General features: G+C 47.6%; 3 protein-coding genes across 6 annotated transcripts in view; 1 reads left to right on the top strand and 2 right to left on the bottom strand.

Moving 5' to 3' along the window:
- Window positions 1-23481, bottom strand: part of LOC126562971 (eukaryotic translation initiation factor 4E1) — a 436138-nt gene that overhangs the window by 190963 nt on the left and 221694 nt on the right. The gene's annotated exons all lie outside the window — the stretch shown is intronic.
- Window positions 1-23481, top strand: part of LOC126563070 (protein lethal(2)essential for life-like) — a 566897-nt gene that overhangs the window by 105329 nt on the left and 438087 nt on the right. The window lies entirely within an intron of this gene.
- Window positions 1-23481, bottom strand: part of LOC126561252 (DNA N6-methyl adenine demethylase) — a 142438-nt gene that overhangs the window by 207 nt on the left and 118750 nt on the right. For all 4 annotated transcript variants that reach the window (XM_050217214.1, XM_050217213.1, XM_050217211.1 and 1 more), the window contains 8 exons: window positions 17074-17583; window positions 6765-6893; window positions 3442-6697; window positions 3161-3365; window positions 2820-2992; window positions 2452-2730; window positions 2145-2376; window positions 83-2033 (listed from right to left, as the gene is read on the bottom strand). In XM_050217214.1, coding sequence (XP_050073171.1) covers window positions 83-2033; window positions 2145-2376; window positions 2452-2730; window positions 2820-2992; window positions 3161-3365; window positions 3442-6697; window positions 6765-6893; window positions 17074-17583 — 6735 coding nt within the window. The remainder of the gene's footprint in view (window positions 1-82; window positions 2034-2144; window positions 2377-2451; window positions 2731-2819; window positions 2993-3160; window positions 3366-3441; window positions 6698-6764; window positions 6894-17073; window positions 17584-23481) is intronic.

Here is a 23481-nt window from a genome sequence, read left to right on the forward strand (position 1 = left end):
CAAAAAAACATTATTTTCAATAAATCTGTTAAACAATAAATAATCCAAAACCCAAAGAAATAGATTAATAAAAAATACTTACATCACCCATATGCCGCATATGGTGCAGCTCGTCGAGCGGTTCCGCTTTAATGTCGTCCTCCAGCAGCATATCCTTATCGTCCAGCGGATCGTTCGTCGGTATGCCCAGCTTCTTCAGCCGCATCTTTTCCGCCCACTCCGCAATGCCGTGCTTCGGCCGGTTCAGGTTCCGGTGCTGGTAAAAGATCAGCGTCATGCGCGTCGGGTTCAATCGGTTCGGTTTTTTCACCGCCGTCGTCGAATGCATCTCCAGCTTGGCGCACTCTATGATCACACTTCCGTGCGGTAGCGCTATCGCCACACCGCCCATCTGCGGATCCTCGAAGCAGTCCAGATTCTCGTTCGTTTCCGTCACCTCGCCAAGCGTTTCTTTGGGCGGAAGCGGGGCTGCTGGGGGTGGTGGTGCCGGTCCCTGCACCGGTCCACCGACTGCCGACTGGGACATCATGCCACCACCACCACCCGCCCCCAGATCGGACTGTTTGCCGAGTGCACCGGCAGCGGCGGCCGCTGCAACGTGCAGCTGTGCCGTAGTCGGCCCGGAACCAAGATGCGGTGGGTACAGGTTCCAGTTGGAGGGTGGTGGTGGTGCAGGTATAACCGCAGTAGGTGGCGGTGGTGGCGCGGGGCCCGTCCCGGGAAGTTGCGTTTGGGCTGCGGCTGCTGCAGCTGCCGCCGCCGGATACATGTTGTGATATGTCGTGTGGTGATGATGATGATAGCTCTGGGGCGGATATCCATAGTTGTAGTTCTGGTACGGATCGTACGGTGTGTGATGGTACGGCGGGTGATGATGGTGGTGGTACCCGTAACCCATCGGAGTGTTCGGATGATGGTAACCGTACCCGGCGGCTGGATTGTAATCCGGCGGCTTTGGCTTCACAAAACCCTGCTCCGGCTGTTGCAGCGTGTGGTAGGTGTTTTGGGTCTGCTGTTGAGTTTGCTGATGCTGCTGATGTTGCTGGTGTTGCTGATGTTGCTGTTGATGTTGTTGCTGTTGCTGCTGCTGTTGCTGCAACTGATGATGGTGATGATGGACCTGTCCCTGGCTCAGCTTCGTACTACCATAATCATCCATGTGGATCGGTGTGGGTGTCTTGGTAGGATCCGGAATGCTCGGACTAAAGGCCGAATTGCTACTATTGCTTCCGGGACGTGTGGTCGTATCGGGGATCTCCTCGTTCCGACCTAACCCGGTCAACTTGCTCGGATCACCCCGATTACCGTAGTAATCCGTGGGCCAATTGTTGTAATACTGCCGGTTGTCAATGTACTGACCGGTGTTGTAGTCGTAGCTGTACGGCGAATCTAGCACCGTGCTCGAGATTTGGTTCGACTGTAGCTGAGCGTCCGTGAAGTTATCGATCATCGACGCCATATCGATAAGCGTACTGTTGGTGTTGTTGTTCGCTACCGAGTTCGGGGAGTTGATCGTATTTGGCGCGGTGAAAGCGCTCGTTCCCGATCCTCCATTGCCACCCGCAACCAATCCTCCCGCAGCTCCTCCAGCTCCAAGCGGACCACCCTGTCCGTGCAGTGGTGAGCTGTGCTTCTCGCTCAGTACACCCGTAACGGGATCAAGCGTCGCGTTGGAAGAACTCTTCCCACTGCCCGTCGATTTCTGGCTCCCGGGTGTGTGAGCACGTGGCGATCCGGACCCGGACGAACCACCCGCACCACCCGCACCACTTCCACCGGGACCGGGTGACGCGACGCTATTACCCGTCGAGCCGCCACCACCACTGTTCGATGCGGTCGATGCTGACGATGACTTTTTGCTCTTGGATTTGCTTTCCTTCTTGGTTGGTGGTGGTGGTGGGGGCGGTGTGTCCGGCGCCGCACCATCCGAACCATCCTTGCCGAGCTTTTCATCCTTGCCATTACCACGCTTCTTGCCGTGTCTTCGACAGGGCTGCAACGGTGTCGATCGGACGCGTACTTCCGTTTGGAATCTGAAAAAGAAAGGAAGGATCATTCGAACGGTTAGCGATCAAGGATAAACGCGATAGGATGCGTAAGCGATGCCGATGGAAGGAAAAAAGAAACCAATGCTTTACACTCACTTCTCCAGCACCTGCACGGCACCGGTTTCGTGCTTCTTCTTCTGGCCCTCCTCACTATCAAACTCGTCCGTCGTGTCCATCGTGTAGAGCGGGAGTACGTGCAGCTGTTCATCGTCCGGCTTGACTCCGGGGGGTAGTGGCTTCAGCAGTGTGACCTGCACGGTACAACCATCCTGCATGTTGTGCAGGTCCCGATGTGTGTGAGCACAAAAGTCCAAACAGCACGTCACACCTAGGGCAGGAACATTTCGATTTTAGCATTACGTAATTTATGGACGGCCCTTTTCGCCAAAGCTGTTAGTATTACCTGAGAAAGGTTTGCCCGGTTTCAAACCCAACCGACAGTCGGGTGCTTCCCGCTCGTACTGCACCTGGTTCTGGAAGGCCTGCGGTGCGACCGTCACATACAGTGGACTCAACATGGTCGCTAGCACGTTCATGCGCTCCTCAATTTCAGCCTCTTCATTTTTCACCGACAGCCGGAACTTGCGTACCGTCTTCGAACGGGCGTACTTGCAACCGTTATAGTACATCGACCAGCTACAACCAAAACTGTACGACACACCGCACAGTTCCGGATCGAGTCCTGCAAAGCGAAATGAAAACGAAAAAAAAAACAAAAACAAATTACCGATGAGAACTACTTTCTCTGCACTAATATTCCCTATTGCTCACCGTTCGTACCTTGACAGGCGCACGTTCGGTTCTCGTTCGTAGCGCAGCGACGTACGGTCGGGAGGCCAAATTTGTTCAGCTTCACCGCCAGCATCCGGTAGACACTGTCCGCTTCATGGTTCGGTATACCGTCCCACACCACGATGCAGATCACAATGAACGATGCCTTACACCTGCAAAAGGAGGACAATTGGAGGAGATTTCGTTTAGTAAGGTCTTATAAAGCACTAGGAAAAAGCCACACACAAAAAAAACGTGAAGAAAGGGCGGTGGCTTTCGATTTACTTTTGTTGGAAAGCGGAAAAGGGACAAAAGCATCAACGACCCGACCATAAACTCACCGATGCCCTTGTCGGCGCTTCACCACAAACAGGAGCTTCTCCTCGGGATCGACACGCCGGATGACCCATTTTGCGATCGGACAACCCTGGCTCGATTTGCCCTCCTTGCCAGTATAAACGACTTTCTCGATGCGGAGCTGCTTGCCCGTAAGACCTACGCGCAGTTCCGTTTCTCGCCTCAGATCTTCCAGTGTTGCTGCACAGCCTGAGGTGGTAAAAAGGAAAGGAAAGGGATAAGCAACAATCCTGAAGCGTAACAAGTGAGCTAATGGACACCCTACCAAGATGCGTGTAGTAGCTGCCCGGTTCGGACGGTGCCTTGTCCGTGCCGGTACTGAAACAATCGCAATCGGGCGCTTCCGGTTTGTGCGATTTCTCCAGCTTATCGTCGTCCGCCTTCTGGGCCGGATCAATCGGTTCCTTCTTGACGTTTTTCGATTCCTTCTTGCTCTTGCTTTTGCCAGTCGTTGTACCTTCCGCCTTACCCTCGGCACCTCCTTCCCCATGGTTATCCTTTGATTTGTCCTTCTTTTCACCCTTTTTCGATTTTGACTTAGTGCCGGTGGAAGTGTTGCCAGTGGTGGTGGTAGTCGTCGTTGTGGTGGTGTTTGTCGTACCACCAGTAGTCGACGCTGCCAACGATCCAGCCTGAACTCCGCCGGACGCAACATCGAGCTCCGCCAGTGGACCACCCGGTCCGGAAGATTGATTACCCGGATCACTGCCCGGTTCCGAACCAAGGTTCGTCGAGTTATTGCCCATGCTTCCGTACGCCGAATCGTCCGCTTCCAACTTGATCGATACCGGATCGGTAGCCGGTAGTAGACTGTTGTTCTTCGGGATCGGGTACGTGTGAGCTGGGATTTGCTGCTCGAAATTCGTCTGATGTGCGACCGGGGTCGTGATGGCGGGCAGCGAAAGCAACGCATTACCTTCGGGTGTTTGCGCTGGTGCAAGACTGCTGTTGCTGTTGCTGTTACTTGCCGAACCGCTACCAAAGCCGGCCGTCTGCTGATTGTGATAGTTCGGGTAGTTTTGGGTCGAGTAGCTCGAATAGCTTCCGTACGGTGAGTAGTAACTGTTGTAATCGGAGGATGCACCCTTTACGGATGAACCACCCGGCTGTACGGAGGCTTGCGAACCGGCCGACTGCGTGTTATCGCAGTAATCTCCGTATCGGATAAAATTTTGATAGTTTTTCTCATACCCTCCGTCAAACTTCGGCAATGCCGACTGGCCATCGTCCATCAGACCGGGCTCCTTCTTTACGCTCATCAGATTGTAGCTTGAGCCGGCCGTCTGTCCTGCCGAACCGCCGCCCGGATGATGAAACGCACCGGACGTACTGGTTCCCCCGGTCTGTAGATGCGGATTAAACCCACTGGACAGGGAATCGTGCCGGAAGCGGTTCAGTGGACTCTTATCGTCCACCAGCTTGCTGTCCACCATCATCGAGGATCCACCGGCCGGTGAGTAACCGAGCAGCGAGCCAGAAGACTGACTGCCGTTCGGGGTGGTCGAACCACCGGGATATGTTTGGTTCATGTTCGAGTATGTTTGTTGCTGTTGGTGCAGCAACTGCTGATCGTGATGCATCATAAAGTTTGAGCTGCTGCTCGAATAGCTGGAAGATTTCGTGTCCAAAAGTCCTTGCTGTCCAAGGTGATCGAGATGATGCTGCTGGTTTTGCTGCTGTTGCTGCCCCGGATGTTGTTGCTGATGGTGGTGATGACCACCGTGCTTTGATTTGCCATGCTTGTCACCTCCCTTTCCCTTCGCCTTGGACGAAGGAGATCCTGCCGACGGTGAACCGGACGAGGAAGATGAGGAAGATCCACCGGATTTGCCCATCTTGCCCTTTAGCTCACCACCCGTCGGCGATCCGATACCACCCCCACCGGGGTCCGTATTATTCTTGTCGATTAGTTGCTGCTTCTGCTCAAAAACCGAATGCTTTGCACCGTGATGTAGATCACCGCCAGCGAGCAGATGTTCGTGCTGCTGCTGCTGCTGCTGTAACTGGTGATGATGATGATGATGGTCGGTGAGCGATGGTGACTTCATGCCCACCGACGTAGTACTACTGTGATTTCCGCTGCTACCATTGTTGTTGTTTGTGCCGCTACCATTGCTATTGCTTCCCGTGGCACCCGCTCCCTGTTGCGGGTGCTTCCAACTCGGATCAACAATGCTGCCGATACTGTTGATCAGTCCTCCGCTGCCGCCACCATCTCCGATAGTAGTACCTTCGTTCGCTGTACTGCTGTTACTGTTGCCTCCGGTGCTGCCGGTGCCACCGGCCATCATGCCGGGGCCACTAGCGGCCCCCGACGCCGACTGTTGTCCGGGCGTACCCGGCCCGGGGCCACCCAGATGTGTCGGCGTTAGGCTGTCTCGGAGATGGTGGCTATACGATAAAAAATGACCGGTCGATTGCTGTGCACCGGTCGGTTGTTGCTGCTGCTGCTGCAACCCAAGATGCGATCCCAGGTGCGACATGCCGCTGCTGTCCTTCTGGTCACCCTTGTTCATGATCATCGTCTTGAGCCGGGAGTTTAAGTTCACCCGATCGGACTGATTGAACAGATCCGCACCGGACGACTGTTGCGATTGCTGCTGCTGCTGGTTCCACCCCCAGTCACTCTGCATGTGGTTGGGCGATTGCTGATGCTGATTGTCGGTTGGTGTGCCCTGCTGCATTGGGGACGGTGTGTGCATCCCGCTCTGTCCACCACTGCCGCTACCGTACCCGACCGGTGTGTTGTTACCGTTGTGGCTCGGAGACTGCTGCAAACTGCCACCGCCCGACGAGCTGCCCCCATTGTACGGATTCGGGGACTGTTGGGCGTACAGCTGCTGGTTCGAGTTTGGGCGCGGTGGCTGACGGTTCGGAGACTGTGGAACGCCCTGCGGTGGGTGCATGGAGGACGAGGAGCCGGTGCTGCCATTGTTGTTGGTGGTGGAATTGTTACTGCTGTTACTACTGCTACTGCCACCGTTGCCGGCGTTCGTAGCGGTCGCAACCGTGGATGCAGACGGGGACGATGACGCACTAGCGGAGGGCGTACTGTTGTTACCGTTCGCGCTCGCTGCCGTGGTGGTGGTTGTCGTCGTCGACGTCTGCAGACCGCCGTAATCTTGCTGGCCTGAATATCCATTACAATTGAGTGAGCGCGGCGGTACGCTGTTCACCCGTGGATATCCAGGCATGTCGTTTCCCGACGTCGCCGAAGCTGTCGTCGAAGACTGTTGCTGTTGCTTGCTGCCACCGAGCTGCAGATTGAACTGATCGTGCGGATTGTTGCCGGCGTGGCCGGACACGATCGTAGCCGGGCCGGTCGACACCTGACCGGCGTAGGTGACTGTGGGCGCAAAGCTGACGCTCTGCAGTGACACCTGATTGATCGGCGCAATCTGGTTGGCCTGGAAGTCGTAGCGCTGTACGGCGGGAGGTGCCGCGTACGTGCGACCATAGTTCGGATCGAACCCGATGCCGGCAGTCTGGACGTAACCGTTTGGTTGGTATGCAGCGTATCCCTAAAATGGCAAAGCAAGGGAAGGAATCGTTAGATAATGGGAGTCTTCAAAAGACTCGGTTACTTACCTGTGGTTGGAACTCCAGCGAGTTCAGCGGTGTGATAGCGGGAGTATTCTGTGGAATCTGTTGGATAAATTGATTTTGCCAGCCCTGAGACGGGTCTGCTTGCCAGGTGGGATAGAACGCCATTGGGGCCTGTAAAAAGAGCAAGATAAGCAAGGGATGTTAATCAAACTATCTTAAACGATGATTTTTTAGCAAAGAAAAAAATCCATTAAGTGGAATCCAGATCCTTAGTGCCTCATAATATCCCTTCTTCAACTTCAACTTTAAATTCTACACTTCCGGCCTAATATGTTCATGTGTAGCCGCCTTCTGGTGAGTCTTGGTGCCTTTTCTATTTCGGGGAAAGGAATTTTAATTCGGCTATTTCTATGCAAACGAGCTGCACTTCCACCCCGAGCTTCTTATCGTGTGTATCGTATTTGCATCACCCTCTCAGGCCACATCCTCTCACCAACCCCTCCAACACACACACACACGCGCACGCACGCGCGCAATGTGTATGTGTGTGCGGACCGCCACTACCACGCCAGGAGGGAAAGAATCGCCACTTTGCATCTATTTATTGCTGCTTGAAATAATTTATTAGAAAATTTGCATACATTTCACCCCGCCTTGCCACCTTCCTTCCTCCCCTTCTTTCATTGCCCTTCACCATAAAATGGATAGATTATAATGGCTTTAAGAAGCACACTAACACCGCCACCATCACCATGGCCGTTTGTTTGCTAATGTAGATCGAGCCATTCTCCCCATTTCCACCCTCTTGCCTTGAGCGTGTTATCTCCGAGGGCTCGGCACGTTTGCTGCGGTGCTGTGGTGCAGGTTTTGCTCGGAAAGTGTCCAAAGATTAGTATCTTTCCGCTGCTAAAACTACGAAGGGGGACGGACGAACCATGTACTTACGACGTGTTCTTGCCCATTGTGCACCCGAGAGGTACACGTGTCGTGTACAGACACACAGGCCCTTTTTGTCGGAGCAAGCCTAATTATACAATGCCGTGATTTTGATACTTATTTTCATAATTTCTTACAAGGTTTTTTTTTGGGAGGATATTCCAAAAAACAGAAATTTGCTTACATTAATTTTGAATTTGTAATGAGGATCATTCCATCCATAATAATATAACGATTATTGCTTCCTCATTATACCTTCGGCCGTAGTAGTTTCATGACTCCAAATCACTAAAGCTTATTGATTGCCATTAATACTCGAAACAACCTATATGCCCTCAATTGGTACCTTTTAACCTCCAAAAAAAAAACTGTCACAACTAGTCCAGGGCGAGAAAGTACTGACCATATCGCACACACGCGCGCTGGGTTTTGCGTGTGGGTAGTCTTGTTGCGCTGTTTGTTTCTTGCTCATCACGAAGAACTGCTCTCCATAGTTTGCTAATTGGACCCCAAAAGTAATCAAATAAAACTTCGCTCTTCACCTTTTTCTGCCACACGAACAGGTTAGAAGGAAGTAATGTGTGTGGAAGTTTGTGTGTGCGTCTGCTGTGTGAGCTGACACGAGTGAAAGCCAACGACGATGACGATCCGCTTCACCCCGCGTTTGCAGTTCCTCATGTTACCCTCCCCCGGGAAACGGGTTGGGGGGACCTTCATTTGCCGGGACATAAAACGGGTGCAATAAAATTTTAATTGATTTCATAAATTACGCACACTCTCACTCGCTCTGCCTTCTGTCACTGTGCTTTGCAACCGAATACACACACACACTGTTTACGTGGTTGATTGTTCGGAAAGGCGAGGGCAGCAATCTTGGCTTACTAAGATGACAGGAAGAATTCTTTCTTCGAAGAAGGTCAGGTTTGTCCGTTTTCAAATGTCAACTGAGGGTAGTACGATAAATGTTTGTTTTAAATTTAAATTGTTGCATTTTACGAGACCCTGCTTTAAACTTACTCATTTAGAAGTTCAGGACTCCTACTTCAGGTGTTGCGAACAACATTCGGAAATGCACCATTTCTTCATACGGGAAACTGTCGACTTCTTTGAAACGTAAGATTAGCACCAGGGCGAAACCGAGACTTGCATTTTCGGTCGATAAAACTCACGGAATGAGCCGTTCCGACAACGAAAAAAAAAAAACCATTGGGTGGAAAATCGTTGCACACGGAGAAGCAATGGCGACGACCGAGCGCATCGTGTTGCATCGACCTTTTGCCGACGGTGTGTTTGTGTGCGAATGCGTTTGTTTGTTGGTGTCTCTTCCCTCTAAGCGAGACACACACACACAGCGACCCCACAACAGACAGGGAACCGCGATAGGTAGGGGTTGACGAAAGGGAAGTTTTGCGCCAGACAATGGAAGCATAAATTACGTTCCAGTGACTTTGTTTAATTTATTACAATTGAGTTTTCCTCCTCGGGGGCCGCCAGTTTTTCGGTGTCTTTTCAATACACTTTTTGGAGCGAGTGATGGGGAAGGGGAGGGGGGTGGTAGTAGGGGAGCGGATGATAGGGGGCCGGTGTGGTCGCGAACTTCCTCCGAAAAGTTGTCCCCGGGCTGCTTTTCGCCCTTCTTTTAAAGTGCATCGATAACAGCAAGTGCTGGGTGGCGGTGGAGGTGGAGGTAAGAGGTGGCCATGCATGTTGCAAATGGCACTCACCACACATACACACGCACACGACCGGGGACGCATTATTTTTCCACCCTTGCCGTTGCTCTTCTACCCATGTCTCGTGTCCCAACGCAAGGTAATTTATAGGACAAGAAGGCAACATGGGATACAAAAGACTGTAAGAAACACACTTTTAAACTATTGTTTTCCCCTCCCCTTGGTACACGTTTTCCTATCTTTTCATTCAAACCTTCCTTTTCTTAGCGAAACAGGAAAACAATACATTTTCTTTTGACTTCTTTTCCACCTATGTGGTGCGGCGTACGTGGAAGGAAAACTTGCATTTGACTTCTTCTAGAACCCAGCAAGCATATAGCAGCAAGTTGTCAGCATTAAAATGGGTGGAAAAAGAACCTTTTAATCTTATCACAAGATAGGATACAATGTTTAAATTTGAAAATAACCGGAGTGCAAAAAAAAAAAGATAAATTGCACTTGGCATACAGTGTTTTTTACGATGCGGAATAGAAATTGGTGATAAACATTGAAGAATGAGCTCTAATTTACATAAAAGGTTTGTATTGGAATTTAAAATTTTTTATAATTATTATTTTACAATTCATTGTTATTGTTCAATCACACTGAATTAAAATTTTTAAACACGATTTAAATAATTTCCTTTCGCGTTTGCTCCTTTTTTCAGCGCCTTTTTTGAAAGCACTTTGCACAACTTCACCAACAGAACTGGTGCCATTATAAAAATAATACACTCGGCCATTACCGGCAAATGGCGAACAAAACAACAACCTTCGTTTAGCTTGCCCACCGCCGCTAAATACAAATCACGCTCTCTTCCTTGAAGCATATCAAACGAGATAAAAATATGTATCACAACATTCATCACGCAGCGACGCAGCGCGACGGTACCGAGTAGAAAGAAAGAACAAACAAATGAAAAAAAAAATAGAAAAAATAAAAACACAATCAGCCCACGAGATGCCGAACAACAAGGCCAATGAATCATCCCTCTGAGTTCTAGGGAGCGAGAAAGAAAAACATGCCGCACAGCATCAACATTATAACAAAATGTGTACATAAAAGTAGTAAAAGCTTTCTGCTACAGTCGAGGCGCTACAGTACGACGATATAAATGAGTTTTGACGTGAATGGGGGGGTAAACGCTTTCTCCTCGGTTCATTTCTGGTGGTGTTTAGAAATTTTTTTTTTCTATGTATTTGTGCTTAAATGACTTTCGATAAGAGCACGTGGTCAGCCAGGGATCCTCAAAGTATCCAAGAAATATAAAAATATTTATTGTTTGAGGACGCCGGTCTTTACATGGCAGGACCGGCTATCAAATCCCATCCGTACCGTTCCCTTGTAGACTATCCCGACTATCCCGACTATCCACCTACGTGATATCAATTATTGATAAATCTCGTAAGCCATTAGATGACTGGCATGATCTACGGATCATCAAGCCAAGAAGATTATTGTTTTGATGGACACCAATAAACTGTTCACTGTCTTTTGGATTGTGTATGCTTTCAACAACTTCTCAGTGCTGGAAAAGGACGAAAATGTCTAATAAATGAGAGATTGCGGTCAGTACAGGGACGGAATTGGTGAGGATAACATCTTCATCGTTATGAAACTGGTCAAATTAAACATTATTATTATACAAAAAACGCCGATCATACTAATGGATAAAAACAAATTAATCGTTAAAATCGAGGATCAATTGATCGTCAAGGTACAAAATGGACCTTGTATTATTGTAAATCTCTGCTTGGCTGTCGAAATCGAGCAAAATTATAATTAATAGTACAATATTTAATAATAAAGTTAATCTATTTTTATAAAATCTCTTATTAGGTCTTTCACCGACTATTGTACCGCGATGGTGTGGTTGTTTCCTTGCTATTCCCCATCAAGCTCGGCACACCGGATGGGAAGCAAATCTGACTTGTCAAGGTCCTTGGCTAGTTCCTTTTCTTGCTCCAATCCTGAAGCCACCAAGCAGACATGTTCGTTGGGAGAGGATATATATTTTATATAAATTGCTTATTATGTTAGCAAATGGAATCATAAATCATAATAAGCAATGTGCTGCTGCGGCTTTTGATGGAAAAGGCACACAGTTTTTCAATCCCTTTTTTCCATTCTCGTTTCTTCTTCTTCTTCTTCTGAGTCACATTCTAACCATCCCATAAGGCGGAAGTACTCTCTACCAACAGGGAGGGATGAATTTTATGCTGTACAAACATTTCACATCCACAACTGACAACATCCGGCTCGAATGACACCCCGTGTGTGTACACAGAGGCTGATGAGAGAGGGTCAGCGACATTTGACCGCTTGCACACAGATGATGGGGTGGGGGAATGGTAAAGATGATGACGATGATCATGAAAATTCGTCTTCAAAGACAACTCCACACCACAGTTCACGGTTTGTGTGACCTACACGCGAGGCTGTGTTTGGGTTCGGTCATTCGTCTTAATGCTGCTCTGCTGCCTCCGTTCACATTCGTCTTTCAAATTGGAATGTGTTTGTAGGAGGGCTCACGCGTGTGTATGTGTATGCCCATGACGTTTCTTCCCTACAGCGCGCACGTCAATTGCGCAATTTCGATCGAGACATTATTTCCCTTCTTTGCCACTAGTAGTCCACTCTCCCTCCCTTTGCTGCTCAAAGTTTTCCTTTGACCTTCCTTGTGTATATGCGGTGGAAAAATCGTTCCAGCTGCTTGCTGTTCCATCATCCCACCCACCTGCCATCCCACTATGTTTGCTTCATTATCATTTTCCACCCCCAGAAAAGATTGAGGGACATAGGGGTAGGACGTTAGACAATAAAGGCGAGAGAGCTTTTCCTTCGTTGATTGGCGCCCTACACCAAGCACTAGTTCCCAGGAATGGTGGCCCCGAGCATTGCGGCGGTGGTGGTAAGTGAGTAAGGACTGCTGCTGCTCTTCAGGATTTTCCTCCCTATCGTGTTTTCGACAACGCTTGTGTATCGATGTGTTTGTGTGTTAGAAGCACACGTACACATCCCACCACTACTACTACTGCTGCTTTTGTAAAAGGAAAACACGAGACACGTATTCCGTGTTATTTTTCTTCCAACGTAAAAACATCGCTTGTAACCTCCATAACAATCTCACACGCACACATACAGTGCACCACGAGGCACGTCATGCACACATACGTGGAAAGCGGCAGAGCATCAGGACCACGACGGTTTTCCACCATCCAACACACAATGCCGGGTGAAGGTACACACACGCGCGCTCATCATACATTACCACACACATACAGCCACACATGCCGGGGCAAGATGGCGACAACGACGATGGTGTGTCCCTCTCCGCCTCCCTCGTTTTTACGAGGAAAAACCACACATAGAACATGGTGCGCACGGTGCGAATCTTGTGGAAAAGTGGCAAGAAAATGGTGAGGAGCACTATTAATTTTCCTTCTGCATCGCTTGCTCACTCTCTCGCGCTCGCGTCCTCTCTTTCTCTCTCACACACACACACTGACAGCCCGTTCTTCCCCTTTGCACCAACGTCATCGTTTTGCCACCCTTCACTTCCTTCTCCTCTCTCCTTCAACCGTACCACCCCAAAAGCAATATCAAAATCACCCACTCCCACTTCCCCATTCTCTTCTGCCTACTACGACCGAAAGGCGAACGCTTCACTATCGTCATCTTATTTACCCATCTCACCCCCACACTCATCTCGTCTCTTTACGTCCCTCCAACCGTTTTCCCCCTTCTTACACCCTCACTCCAAGTGGTGAGAAGGACAAAAAGGAATGAGGGAGGTTTCGCTATGTACACATAAGCTTTTCATTACTAGACGGAAAATCCCCACCCTATAACTCGCCCTCTTGCCTTTCTCCCCACAGCTCTCTCTCTCTCTCTCTAAACAATCTACCCCTGACCACCAAAAAAACCGAGCGACGTCCATTATTTTCCTTTTCCCTTCTCTTCCTTTCTCCATCGATTTCTCCCTCGAATGTGCATGTGTGTAGATGTGTAGGTGTATCGATGTGTGTGTGTGTGTGTACATAATTCATTATTATTTCTCCGCTTCTCTTTTTTCTTCCATTCCCTTTCTCCACACCACCAGCCACAATACTTTTCGCACTTTTCCACCACCACAAGTGTCCTTTCCTCCCCCTATTTTTCCCTTCCCATCCAGCACGAAACCGGTAAATATTTCTCAGAAATAGTACTCTCTTGTCTCCCTTTCCATCGTAGCTTGCTACGAAGGTGGTGGTGGTGCCGTCTAACGTATCCCTTTTTTTTTTGCTTCGTCTTCTGCACGCCCTCTTCTAAACCCGGCATGGTTTGCTGCTAACGTTGCGCACCACGTGTAAAAGCTAAAACCGTACCCAGAAGGCGAGAGAAAGGGTGAAAGAAGGGAGAGGATGGAAAATACTTTTCGGTTACGTCAAAACCAACTATTGGTTGGTTGTGTGTAAAGGAACCCCGAGCGGCTAGGCCAAGGTGGGGATGAATAAGTGACAAGAAATGCATTACGCCACACACACACACACACGCAAACACACGCATGAAAACGCATTTTGCGTCTATTATTATCGTTTGAAGAGAATACTAGTGCTTTTACGGCAAAAAAAAGGAACGCAAAAGGGCAAAGAAGAACATTTTTCCAACTTTCCAATGGAGGCTCCTGGTAGCTCATGATGCAATATTTCAAACAATCAAGCAAATACCGCGGAAAATCAAATGAAAACGCGAAATTTCAATTACATCAAGCACACAACGTATTTTTGTTTACAAATGTGCACATGTACAACAGTAAATAAATTAATATTCTTAAGCAAACACACCTCCGGTGGTGGGTTGGTGGTAGGGGGAGTCAACAACCACACCGGATACCAGAAATTTATCTGATTCATAGCTGAAAAAAAGGAAAATTATCCTTCTTTCGTCAGCAGTTCCGCTTCGAAGCAATGGAGTAGTGTAGTTAAGACCAATTTTGCTTTGCAATACGGAAACACAAGCAAAGCGCAATTGGAAGATCTTTTTTCTTTTATGTATTCTGATGCAAAAAATGTGATATTTGTGCGCTAGCTAGCTAGTGCCGCTTTTACCGGAAGGTAATATTTATCTTTTCAACCCCCCCCCCCCCCCCCCCACATTTCCCATAACCTCATCTACCTCAGCTTCAGCATACACACACACACACACACACACACACACACACACACACACACACACACACACACACACACACACACACACACACACACACACACTCGCTTCAAAATGGAACTAAATCCAGGAAGCTAAAACGGAGTTGTGTGGGGCAGACCGTCGTCGTGATGAAAATGAAATATTTGGATATAATTTTGCTTGCTGTGTAAGCAAGCAAGGATGCCGAAGCCCAAATACACGTCCCTCCGAGCGAACAAGACCTCGCACCGTATATCTAGCAGGGAGCGCGCTTCATCTCTTGGCCAATTTTTCATAAGGCATGAGGCAATGGCATACACTTTTTTTTTGCGCCACCCAACCGTAGGCTGCATCAACCGATAGCGGGCGATGTGTAGTATAACGACAAGGAAGAGTGTGTGTGTGTGTGTGAGAGAGAAGGGGGGAGGGATAAATAGAGAAGCAAAAAATTAATAAAACAACTTTTCCACTTTCCACAAACCCCCTCTCTCCCACTCCAACGAGGATGCTCCACTAGAATCCAAAAAAGGGAAAAAAGGAAGATAGCTTGGCATTTTCCCGGAGTGCAATATCTCCTCCAATCACTTTCCCGGCGAACATCAGCAGCAGCAGCGCACCATCTGCAGTACCGAAAAAGGAAACCGTTCACATGCTACAGGACGAAATCCTTGCCATTTCGTCACACACATACACACGCGCGCCTGTACGTAACCTTCATTTTCCGGGCTTAATATTTATTAAAAACAGGCTCCACTGAAATGAGTTGCTTCCCCCTCGAATGTCCCCCCGTCCCGCGATATGGTGTGGTTTTGCTTTAGAAAATTCGGGGCCAAACCAAACAGTGGGTAAAATCAAAAAAAAAAGCTCCTCTGTACACCACCGACGAGATGGAAACGAGATTATTATTACTTGCTTTTGCATGCCCAGGCCACAGCCTTTAATATTCATTCTCATCTCATCTCAGAAACGGAGCAAACAAAAAAAAAATGATGAACGCACCACACACACACACACACACAGCCCTTTCGATTTTGATGAATAAACAAATGCAAGTTCATCATCATCGTTGTCGCTAAAACCCACACCAACAGCCCCCCCCCCAAAAATGGCCCACTTTTCCTTTACCAACTCTTGCATTCCAGCAGCCGGAGCTGCTGGAGGAAAAACTCATTTCGGGGACTGCACTGGTGGCAGGAGGTGTCCTTCGGACTCGCTATCCGTCGATCGCATCGAGCCTCTCAATTTAGGCGAGGAAAAGGCACAAAAATTCATCAACGAGAAAAGCCAAAATTACCTTTCCTTCTGTACACCAACTAGCAGTTACCAGTAGAAGTAAAAAAAAGCACACACACACACACACTACGTTGTTGCAGAAAATGCCTTTTAAGACTGATGAAAAAATAATACTAGTGAAATGCGTCCCCTTTTTCTTTTACCTTTTCTCTTCCAAAATTTTCCTCGCACAGGTACAACCAGGGCAACCACGAGGGAGGGGAGCGAAAACTAGTAGCTAAAGCTAATAATAAATGTCATAAGAAGCAAGCCCAACGTTTACCTATCTCGACGGCTTCCCGGGATAATCTCGTCGGATCGGGGTGAGTGTAAGTAAAGATGGATTAACTTTTTTCCATCCTTCTTGCCACATACACAAAAGCACGATGGGGTATGTGTGTGTGTGTGTGCGCTTAAACCAATATCATAAATTGTTAAACTTCTATCCGAAAGTGAGGGCAAAACAGTTTGCTATGAAACCCAAGAACACCACACCCACGAAATGAGATTGATGAAAATCTTGCTTTCCAATTTCTAGCAGATAGCAAACAACTTGCATAAACATTGCTTCCAAAATTACTAAATGTAATGAAAGCATTTTGTCGTATCTTTCTACGAGTGTTACAATTTTTGAGGGGTAAAAAAAGTAAAAGTTTTGCGTAAAATTCAGAGAGAAGGCTGATTATTTTGATTTTGTGAAAATTTGCTTCACAAATAAACCTCAAAACTAACAATGGAAATTTAAACAAAATGGTGTGCTGCAGGTTGATGTAGCTCCCCGCTTAAACTCATTCAACATACAAACCCCCCCCCCCTCCCCCCCGTTTCCAAAACTACAGCACTTTGTGTGTGTATGTGTCTCTCGTTAGCGAAAGTTTAATGAAAACTGAAAACTTTTCCACCGAAAACTCACTCATCCTACATCTCTCGGATCCGGGCTCCTTTTTTTAAGCAACGAGCAGGAGACTGTTTACCGACGAGAACCCTCGACCCCCATCCATTCTGGGAGATGCTATACTTCCCAAACCACCCCTCCAATCCGTAGGCTCCGATTAGCTTAACTTCGGTTTATAATCAAGTTTTTAATTGAAAGTATACACAATCAACCTGGCCGCGCGAGCGGATGCGCGAGATTTCCCACAACTTTTACCCGTAGAAAAAACCCACACTCCCTCCCCCACCCCCAATCGAAAGCGATTTATTGCACAATCGGGTGAACCCCATTCGAGCCCACAGAGATCTATTCCTGAACCACTTACCATTGGCTGTTGCGGCTGATCCTTCATGACTTCGACGGTCGGTTCCGACTTGATGACGATGGACTGATGCTGTTGCTGCTGTTGCTGCTGCTGCTGCTGCTGGAGGTTCCCAGGACCTCCTCCGCCGGGTGGTGGAGCACCTGGTATAGGCGGATGGCGTGCGAGATGATGCTGCAGCTGTGCCTGCTGCTGGTGCTGCTGCTGCTGGTGCTGATGTTGGCTGGGGCCGCTCGCTAGCAGCACACTATTGTGAACGCCTGGTGCGGCGGTGTTGGCGGCTGTTGGTGGTGCGGCTGTTCCCGTTTGTGCGCCGGACACGGTCACCAATTGCTGTTGCGGTTGCTGCTGCGATTGGGGTCCCTGCACCTGCACATTGGGCGTGGACGAGGTGCCGGTAGTGGTGTTGGGGGAAGGATGCGGTAGGGAGGCCGGTGCGGGGCTGACGGCCGAGTTTTGTGGCACGTTCTTGGGTGTTGCGCCGAGATTCAGTGCCTTGCGACCACGACCACTCTGTGGATGACAATAAAAGAGAGAAAAAAAATGAATATGCGTTTATTTTTTAATCAAATATAAGAAAAATTAATTAGAGGAATAGACAAAAAACGTACTAAATAAATAAATAAACAAATGATTGAAAGAACTAAACCAAACACTCAGTAATAAAGAAAAAAATGGGGTAAAATTGCGACCATGTGCGCCATTCGCCATGAATCAACCCATACGATGAATGAGAGTAGCCATCACCAGCTTTGCTGGCAGAACATAAAAAAACGAGGCGACAGCGGAAACGAGAATGAAAATTTATGGCCCTGAAGAAAAATGCTATTTATTATTGAATTATATTTCTCTAAACCATCCCACCTACCCCAGTCCTTCTCGGTCCGTACCAGAGGATGGAGCGGTTGTTGTTCAACATGGGAAACACAGCAGACGAATCGCAGGATTAAATGGGTTAAACAAAATTACGCCAAGCGCAAGAGAAAACTAACAACCGAACGGTTGGCGGAGGGTAAACGATCGAGCGCGATCAGCAGATTGCATGTGTATTCGTGTGAAAGGGAGCGCGAGCGAGCTAGTGCAAAAAGACTAACGCAAACCCCACGATATTTTGCGAAACGCGCGGGAGAATCTAATAATAGTAAATACTAATTAATGGTATTAATAACAATTCATTCCTTTCCTCCGCCCATTTTGCAGTGCAGCAAATGCGTTGCCTAAGGGAGGCGAGGCGTTTGGGGGTGCGAAAGTGTCTTGCGAAAAAGGTGAGTCTTTGCCCAACACAAAATGCACCACGACCGAAACGCAACACACAAAGCGCCACGGAGGTACGGGTGAGTTTCGCCTGTGTATAATATACGTGTGGACGTCGATCGTCTCTTGTAGTTTATGGTGGAAGGAACAGAAAAGGGGAAAGAAGAAGGCTGCAAATTGCAAGGAACGGTACAACCGAGCACGAGTTTAGACAAGCAGATGGAGCTGAGGAAAAGTCTTCGCCTTAATTATCGTTATTATTCATCCGTTATCTTGGCGAGAGACCTCCAAACTAAGACACCAGGAGAAGGATTCTACAGGGGACGCACTGGTACGGGTGGACCAGGAAAAGAAGGAGGAGGCAACATTGAACCTTCATCGGTGTGTCTTTCACAACGTGCACAACAATCCATGCCAAAAACGCACCACCATCCCTTCTATTCTGGAGGCAAACGATAGCGCAGCGGCTTATTGTTTCGTAATGCACCAAAACCACCGCCAGATGGCGGAAGCATCAGAAGGGAGAAGGAAACACAAGCGAGAGCAGCATGCCCTCGCTCAGGTTACGGGGTTGGAAAATTTGACTTTTACGGACCATTAATTTATTTGGCAATCAATTTTCAGCTCACATACGACTCGTCCACCTTCGTCCACCGGGCTGTTCCTATATAGGAGCGTTTTGTACAGAGAAGCAGTTGAGAAGCAAAAGGAGACAAGATGGCGACAAGTTATGGAAAGTTTATGCGAATATACACCGGAAAACCTTTCAAAGACAAGCCGCCATTTTCGGTTTTCTGTGGAGTGCTGGTAGGGCAACGGTTTTGGTGATTTACCGTGCGCTTCGGTTGACCCTGCCCGTCTTTGTGTGGTGTCTGTTGTGCAAATTCGTTTTGCGGTGGCAATATTTCAAACACCAAATAAGGGAAAATAGAATGGCGCCCGTTCTAAAGCATCCTACTAATTGATGGTTCTACTTGCTTAGTAGAGGCACTATTTGCGTATATCCTTAGAAGTGGAAACTGCTTGTCCAAGCACACACATACACACAGTTTGGTGTGTTTTCTAAGCAAACTAACTGCATACCGGTGGTTTGGAAGGGGACCAATATTTGAAAGGACTGTCGTCACTGTTTCGCTGCTCGCTTTCAGTGTAAACATCAACCAAATTATGCTGGCAGTTCAAACGAGAAGAAGAGAACCTAATTCACACACACACACAGACACACAAGCTCGGGTGGCGCCATCTGCGGTACACGATGACGAAGCAAAACCTTTCTGGCACCGGGTGAGTTGAGTGTTGTGTGTGAAAAGGCGGACATTTCCTTCTCATCAGCGGAGTTGATTGTTGTTGTTTAGTGTGGTGGAAGGTGGAGGTGAGTTGGTGGGGTGTGTTGGGGTGTGTTTGTGTGTTATAGAAGGGTATCCATCATCATCAACATTGGCACCATCACGATGACGCTCATGATGATGATGATGCATGCATGCTTGTGTAAACACAATTCCTTTCTTGATTGCTTGAATTTCTGAGGGACTTAGATCTTGCCACCAAAAACATAAAAAAAGAAGAGGATATCCTCATGACCGGCTTTTTTTTCCTAACCACCTATAGAACACTATTTGGATCTCCCCTTAACCTAACCTCATTCTATACACGTGTTTGTTTCTCTTTTGTATTTCAAACACTCGAAAAACACTATGCCCTTCCCCGAAAAACTGTTGGAATGTGTTGATCGCAATTAGGGCGAATGTTCCATGAATATCCTCCCGGAACTCGCTGGAAAAGCTCGCCGATGTGTGTGAGCTTTGCCGAAAATGGAAACATTTGCATATCGTTGTTAAATATAGAGAGAAAAACAGCAGATCCATTTTCCCTCCAAAATTCATACAAGAAAAACTGTCTAATTACTTCCATCTGTCGAGCAATTGGGGATTTCTGTACGCTTGCCGCTTTTTTTTTTTTTTTTGAGTTACTTTCATTAGGGCGAGGAAAGTTTTTGATTAGAATTTTTCCCCACCCCAGCGTACCTACTCCAACACCAGGGGATCCTGCTGTTGTTCCGGTGGAGGGAACTACATGGACAAAGCTGATTCTGTGCTACAAATTTGTAAAATGGACTTCCGGACTAGCAAGTCATTGTCGTAGCGAGAGAGAGAGAAAGAGAGAGCCGCTTCGACCTTACACACATAGACATTCCGTAGTAAATCATCATCTACGTTCAACCAGCTCAAAGATCAAGAAGACCTTTGGAATGTTTGTCAAAGTAATTAATTATTGGCCCAAAATATTGGGGCTACTCATGGCAACCAGCTTCACCATTTAGAAAACGGAAGGTTCCGCTAGGAGAGCTTCAAACCGGGAAGGAGGAGAAGTGGCAGCAAACGAGGCACCAAAATTAGTCCCATTTCGGACGACAGTTTTCGGCCACGGAACTTCAACTTCAGCGTGCCGCCATGACAACAGCCAACTTCAGGACATTAAAAACGGGGCGTATGTTTTTCTAATTAACTTTTCCACTGCCAATCGAAACATGTTTGGTTCGGTCCGGTCGTCCTCACAGAACGCCACACCACCAGGTGTTTCCGATTCGTTGTTAAAATATAACCTAAAAATAATACAAAATTAGGATTGAAAACATAAATAATGTTTGCTCCTCACGGGCACAAACAAATATACCTATAACATGGCGCACACCTAAAGGCACATACGAACACCCAACCCGTAGGTATTCCCAATCTACATGACATGGAAAGAAAAACAACAACAAAGTAAAGTGGGGGGGTTTTTTTGTTGCGCTAATGATCGGGAAACGATATCCTCCGCTTCTATATTCCGCTGCACGAGCGGCGAGGATTGGGTTGGTGTTGTATCGCCCTCCTTTAGCTCATTAGCGCAGGAAAATGGGAATTTGGCCTCGAGTGCTCGACATCTTGACACCCGTGTGGTCATGCGAACTGGGGGGAAGCGAGAGAAGACGGGTAAAACGAGGAAACTTGTTGTGCTTTCGCTGTTCTCCTGCACAACACGCGCCCAAAACCTGGGTGGAGAAGAGTACGCGGGTTCAATGTTTAACAAACGATCGAACAAGTACACATAAAATCCTCTATTCCCCTCTTTTTTTTTTTTTTTGGAGGGAGATCAGAGACGATTAGCGGAATGTAGAAACACAGGCAGGCAGGCGATACGACGGGGTGTACGGTCAACATATTTATATTTTTGTCCGTAATGATGCTCCAACCACCAACACCACCACGACAAGTGGCACAAACTCTCGCTCTTTGGGGCTTGGGGTTTGGTTGATAAATGATTTTTCACACTCACAACCAGGAAAATACAACAACCGCACCTTTCTAATAGTAGGAGCCATTTATGTGTGTCTCTCACTGCTTGTTGGATTGTACATTTATAGCTGCGTTTAAATTCAACGGCAGGACGACGACTACGACGACGACGACGGTGGCGCCTCTAAGGCTTGATTAAAGTCGTACAAGCGTATTGGTTGCTCTAAAACCGTCATCCATCAATCACGGTCAACAAAAAAACGCGTAAAAAATAATGAGCATTTCTACCAATACACACACACACACACGCCATCGCATTCTCCAAATGGTGAAGCCAAATCAAACTTCATTTCTCCCATACAATAGAGCCCTAAAGGTCATCTAGGTGGCACGTCCATTTATGACAAACACGTGTCACAACACGGATGTGTGCAACCTCTGTCCTGTTTATGACCTGATTCACTTTATTAAAGATCCTTTTTTTTCCCCTGTGGTGCCCCACTCTTCTTCTGCACAAAATGGCGGACGTGTGCGTTGAATTATTCAACCAACAAACAAACAAAAAAAAAAACAATATGAAGTCGTTTATCCTCCACCAAAAAACACGCAAGAAAAGTCCTTAAATTAAACACCAATTTATCATTCCGTCCTTGAACTGGGGAGGAGACAGCGACGTTTATCGAATAGCTTCCCTGGCTTTGCTCTCAACAGTTGACCTCATTTACCTCATGCTACACCTGTGTCCCGCATACGATGGTGACTCTCCCCCGGGAGGATTTTCTTTCCCCCTTAAGTCTCTAAATCGTACCCTCAACTTTAGGAGTCCGTGCACGACGGACAAGCACCCCCGGGCCAAGGTGTATAATAAAAGACAAAACTTTTGTCAAGTTCTCATTTCTTTTCTGTTGTTTTGCGAGGAGAGTGCGAAAAAAATAGAAATAACAAGCTTCCTCCTTCTTCGATTTAAGCACCAGCCACACGCAAAAGGTCGTTTGCTGTCATAACAACGGAAGCAGGTGGAACTCATCATCATCAGCGTTCCCAGTACCGTCAGCTAGTAGAGGTAGCAGCTGGCTCGTTTTCGCGCGACTGCTATCGATCCAACACACGCATACAACGCACCCCCAATTGTCAAAAAAAAAAAGGAAAAAAATTGAAGTCATCAGAACCAAAAAGGGGTGGAAAATAAAATAGATTTTATTTATGTTCGTGTGCGTGTGTCCTGCCAAACCAAGAAGAAATGCGTACCCCGTTTTTTTCTGAAGGATGTAGGAAGCAAACCGTGACCTATAAGAAATCTCTCGCTTTCTTCTCGATAAGCCAAAAAAATCTTAAAAACAATAACTTCACCCTTTCTTGCTTCTTTAACTGTTCATGTCCAGGGTAATAAAAGAAAACACTCACACACAGAGATACTTTTTAAGTCTCTGAGCCAAACCACAAACAAATACGCCATCCGACCCATGTTAAACATCCAACACCGGTCAGCTAAAGCCAAAGAAAGGGCCACAAAAATAATCGCAGCAAATCGTGCATAGCAAGAAAAAATTAAGAAACCTGTTGGACATCATCCGACGTCCTATTAGAGTAACTTTTCTCCTGCTTTTTTCAAAGGATAATGCATCCCTCTAACAGATTTGCATCTCTCTTCTCAAGCCGTTACGCGAGAAACCATTTAAAAAAACACACACACACAGCCCAGAAAAGGCTGTGAGTTGGGAAAAGTAAACGAGAGAACGAACCGTCAACAGAATACAAAAAATATGACCGTCTTTTACTGCCTAGGGGCAGGTCATAAGGCTTGTTCTCGTCTTCATCGCATCAGCCGCACCTGGATCATTGAATCGGTAAAAATTTGCGGATCGTAGTAAAAAGATTA

Source organism: Anopheles maculipalpis, chromosome 3RL (assembly GCF_943734695.1).
Source record: "Anopheles maculipalpis chromosome 3RL, idAnoMacuDA_375_x, whole genome shotgun sequence".
NCBI lineage: Eukaryota > Metazoa > Arthropoda > Insecta > Diptera > Culicidae > Anopheles > Anopheles maculipalpis.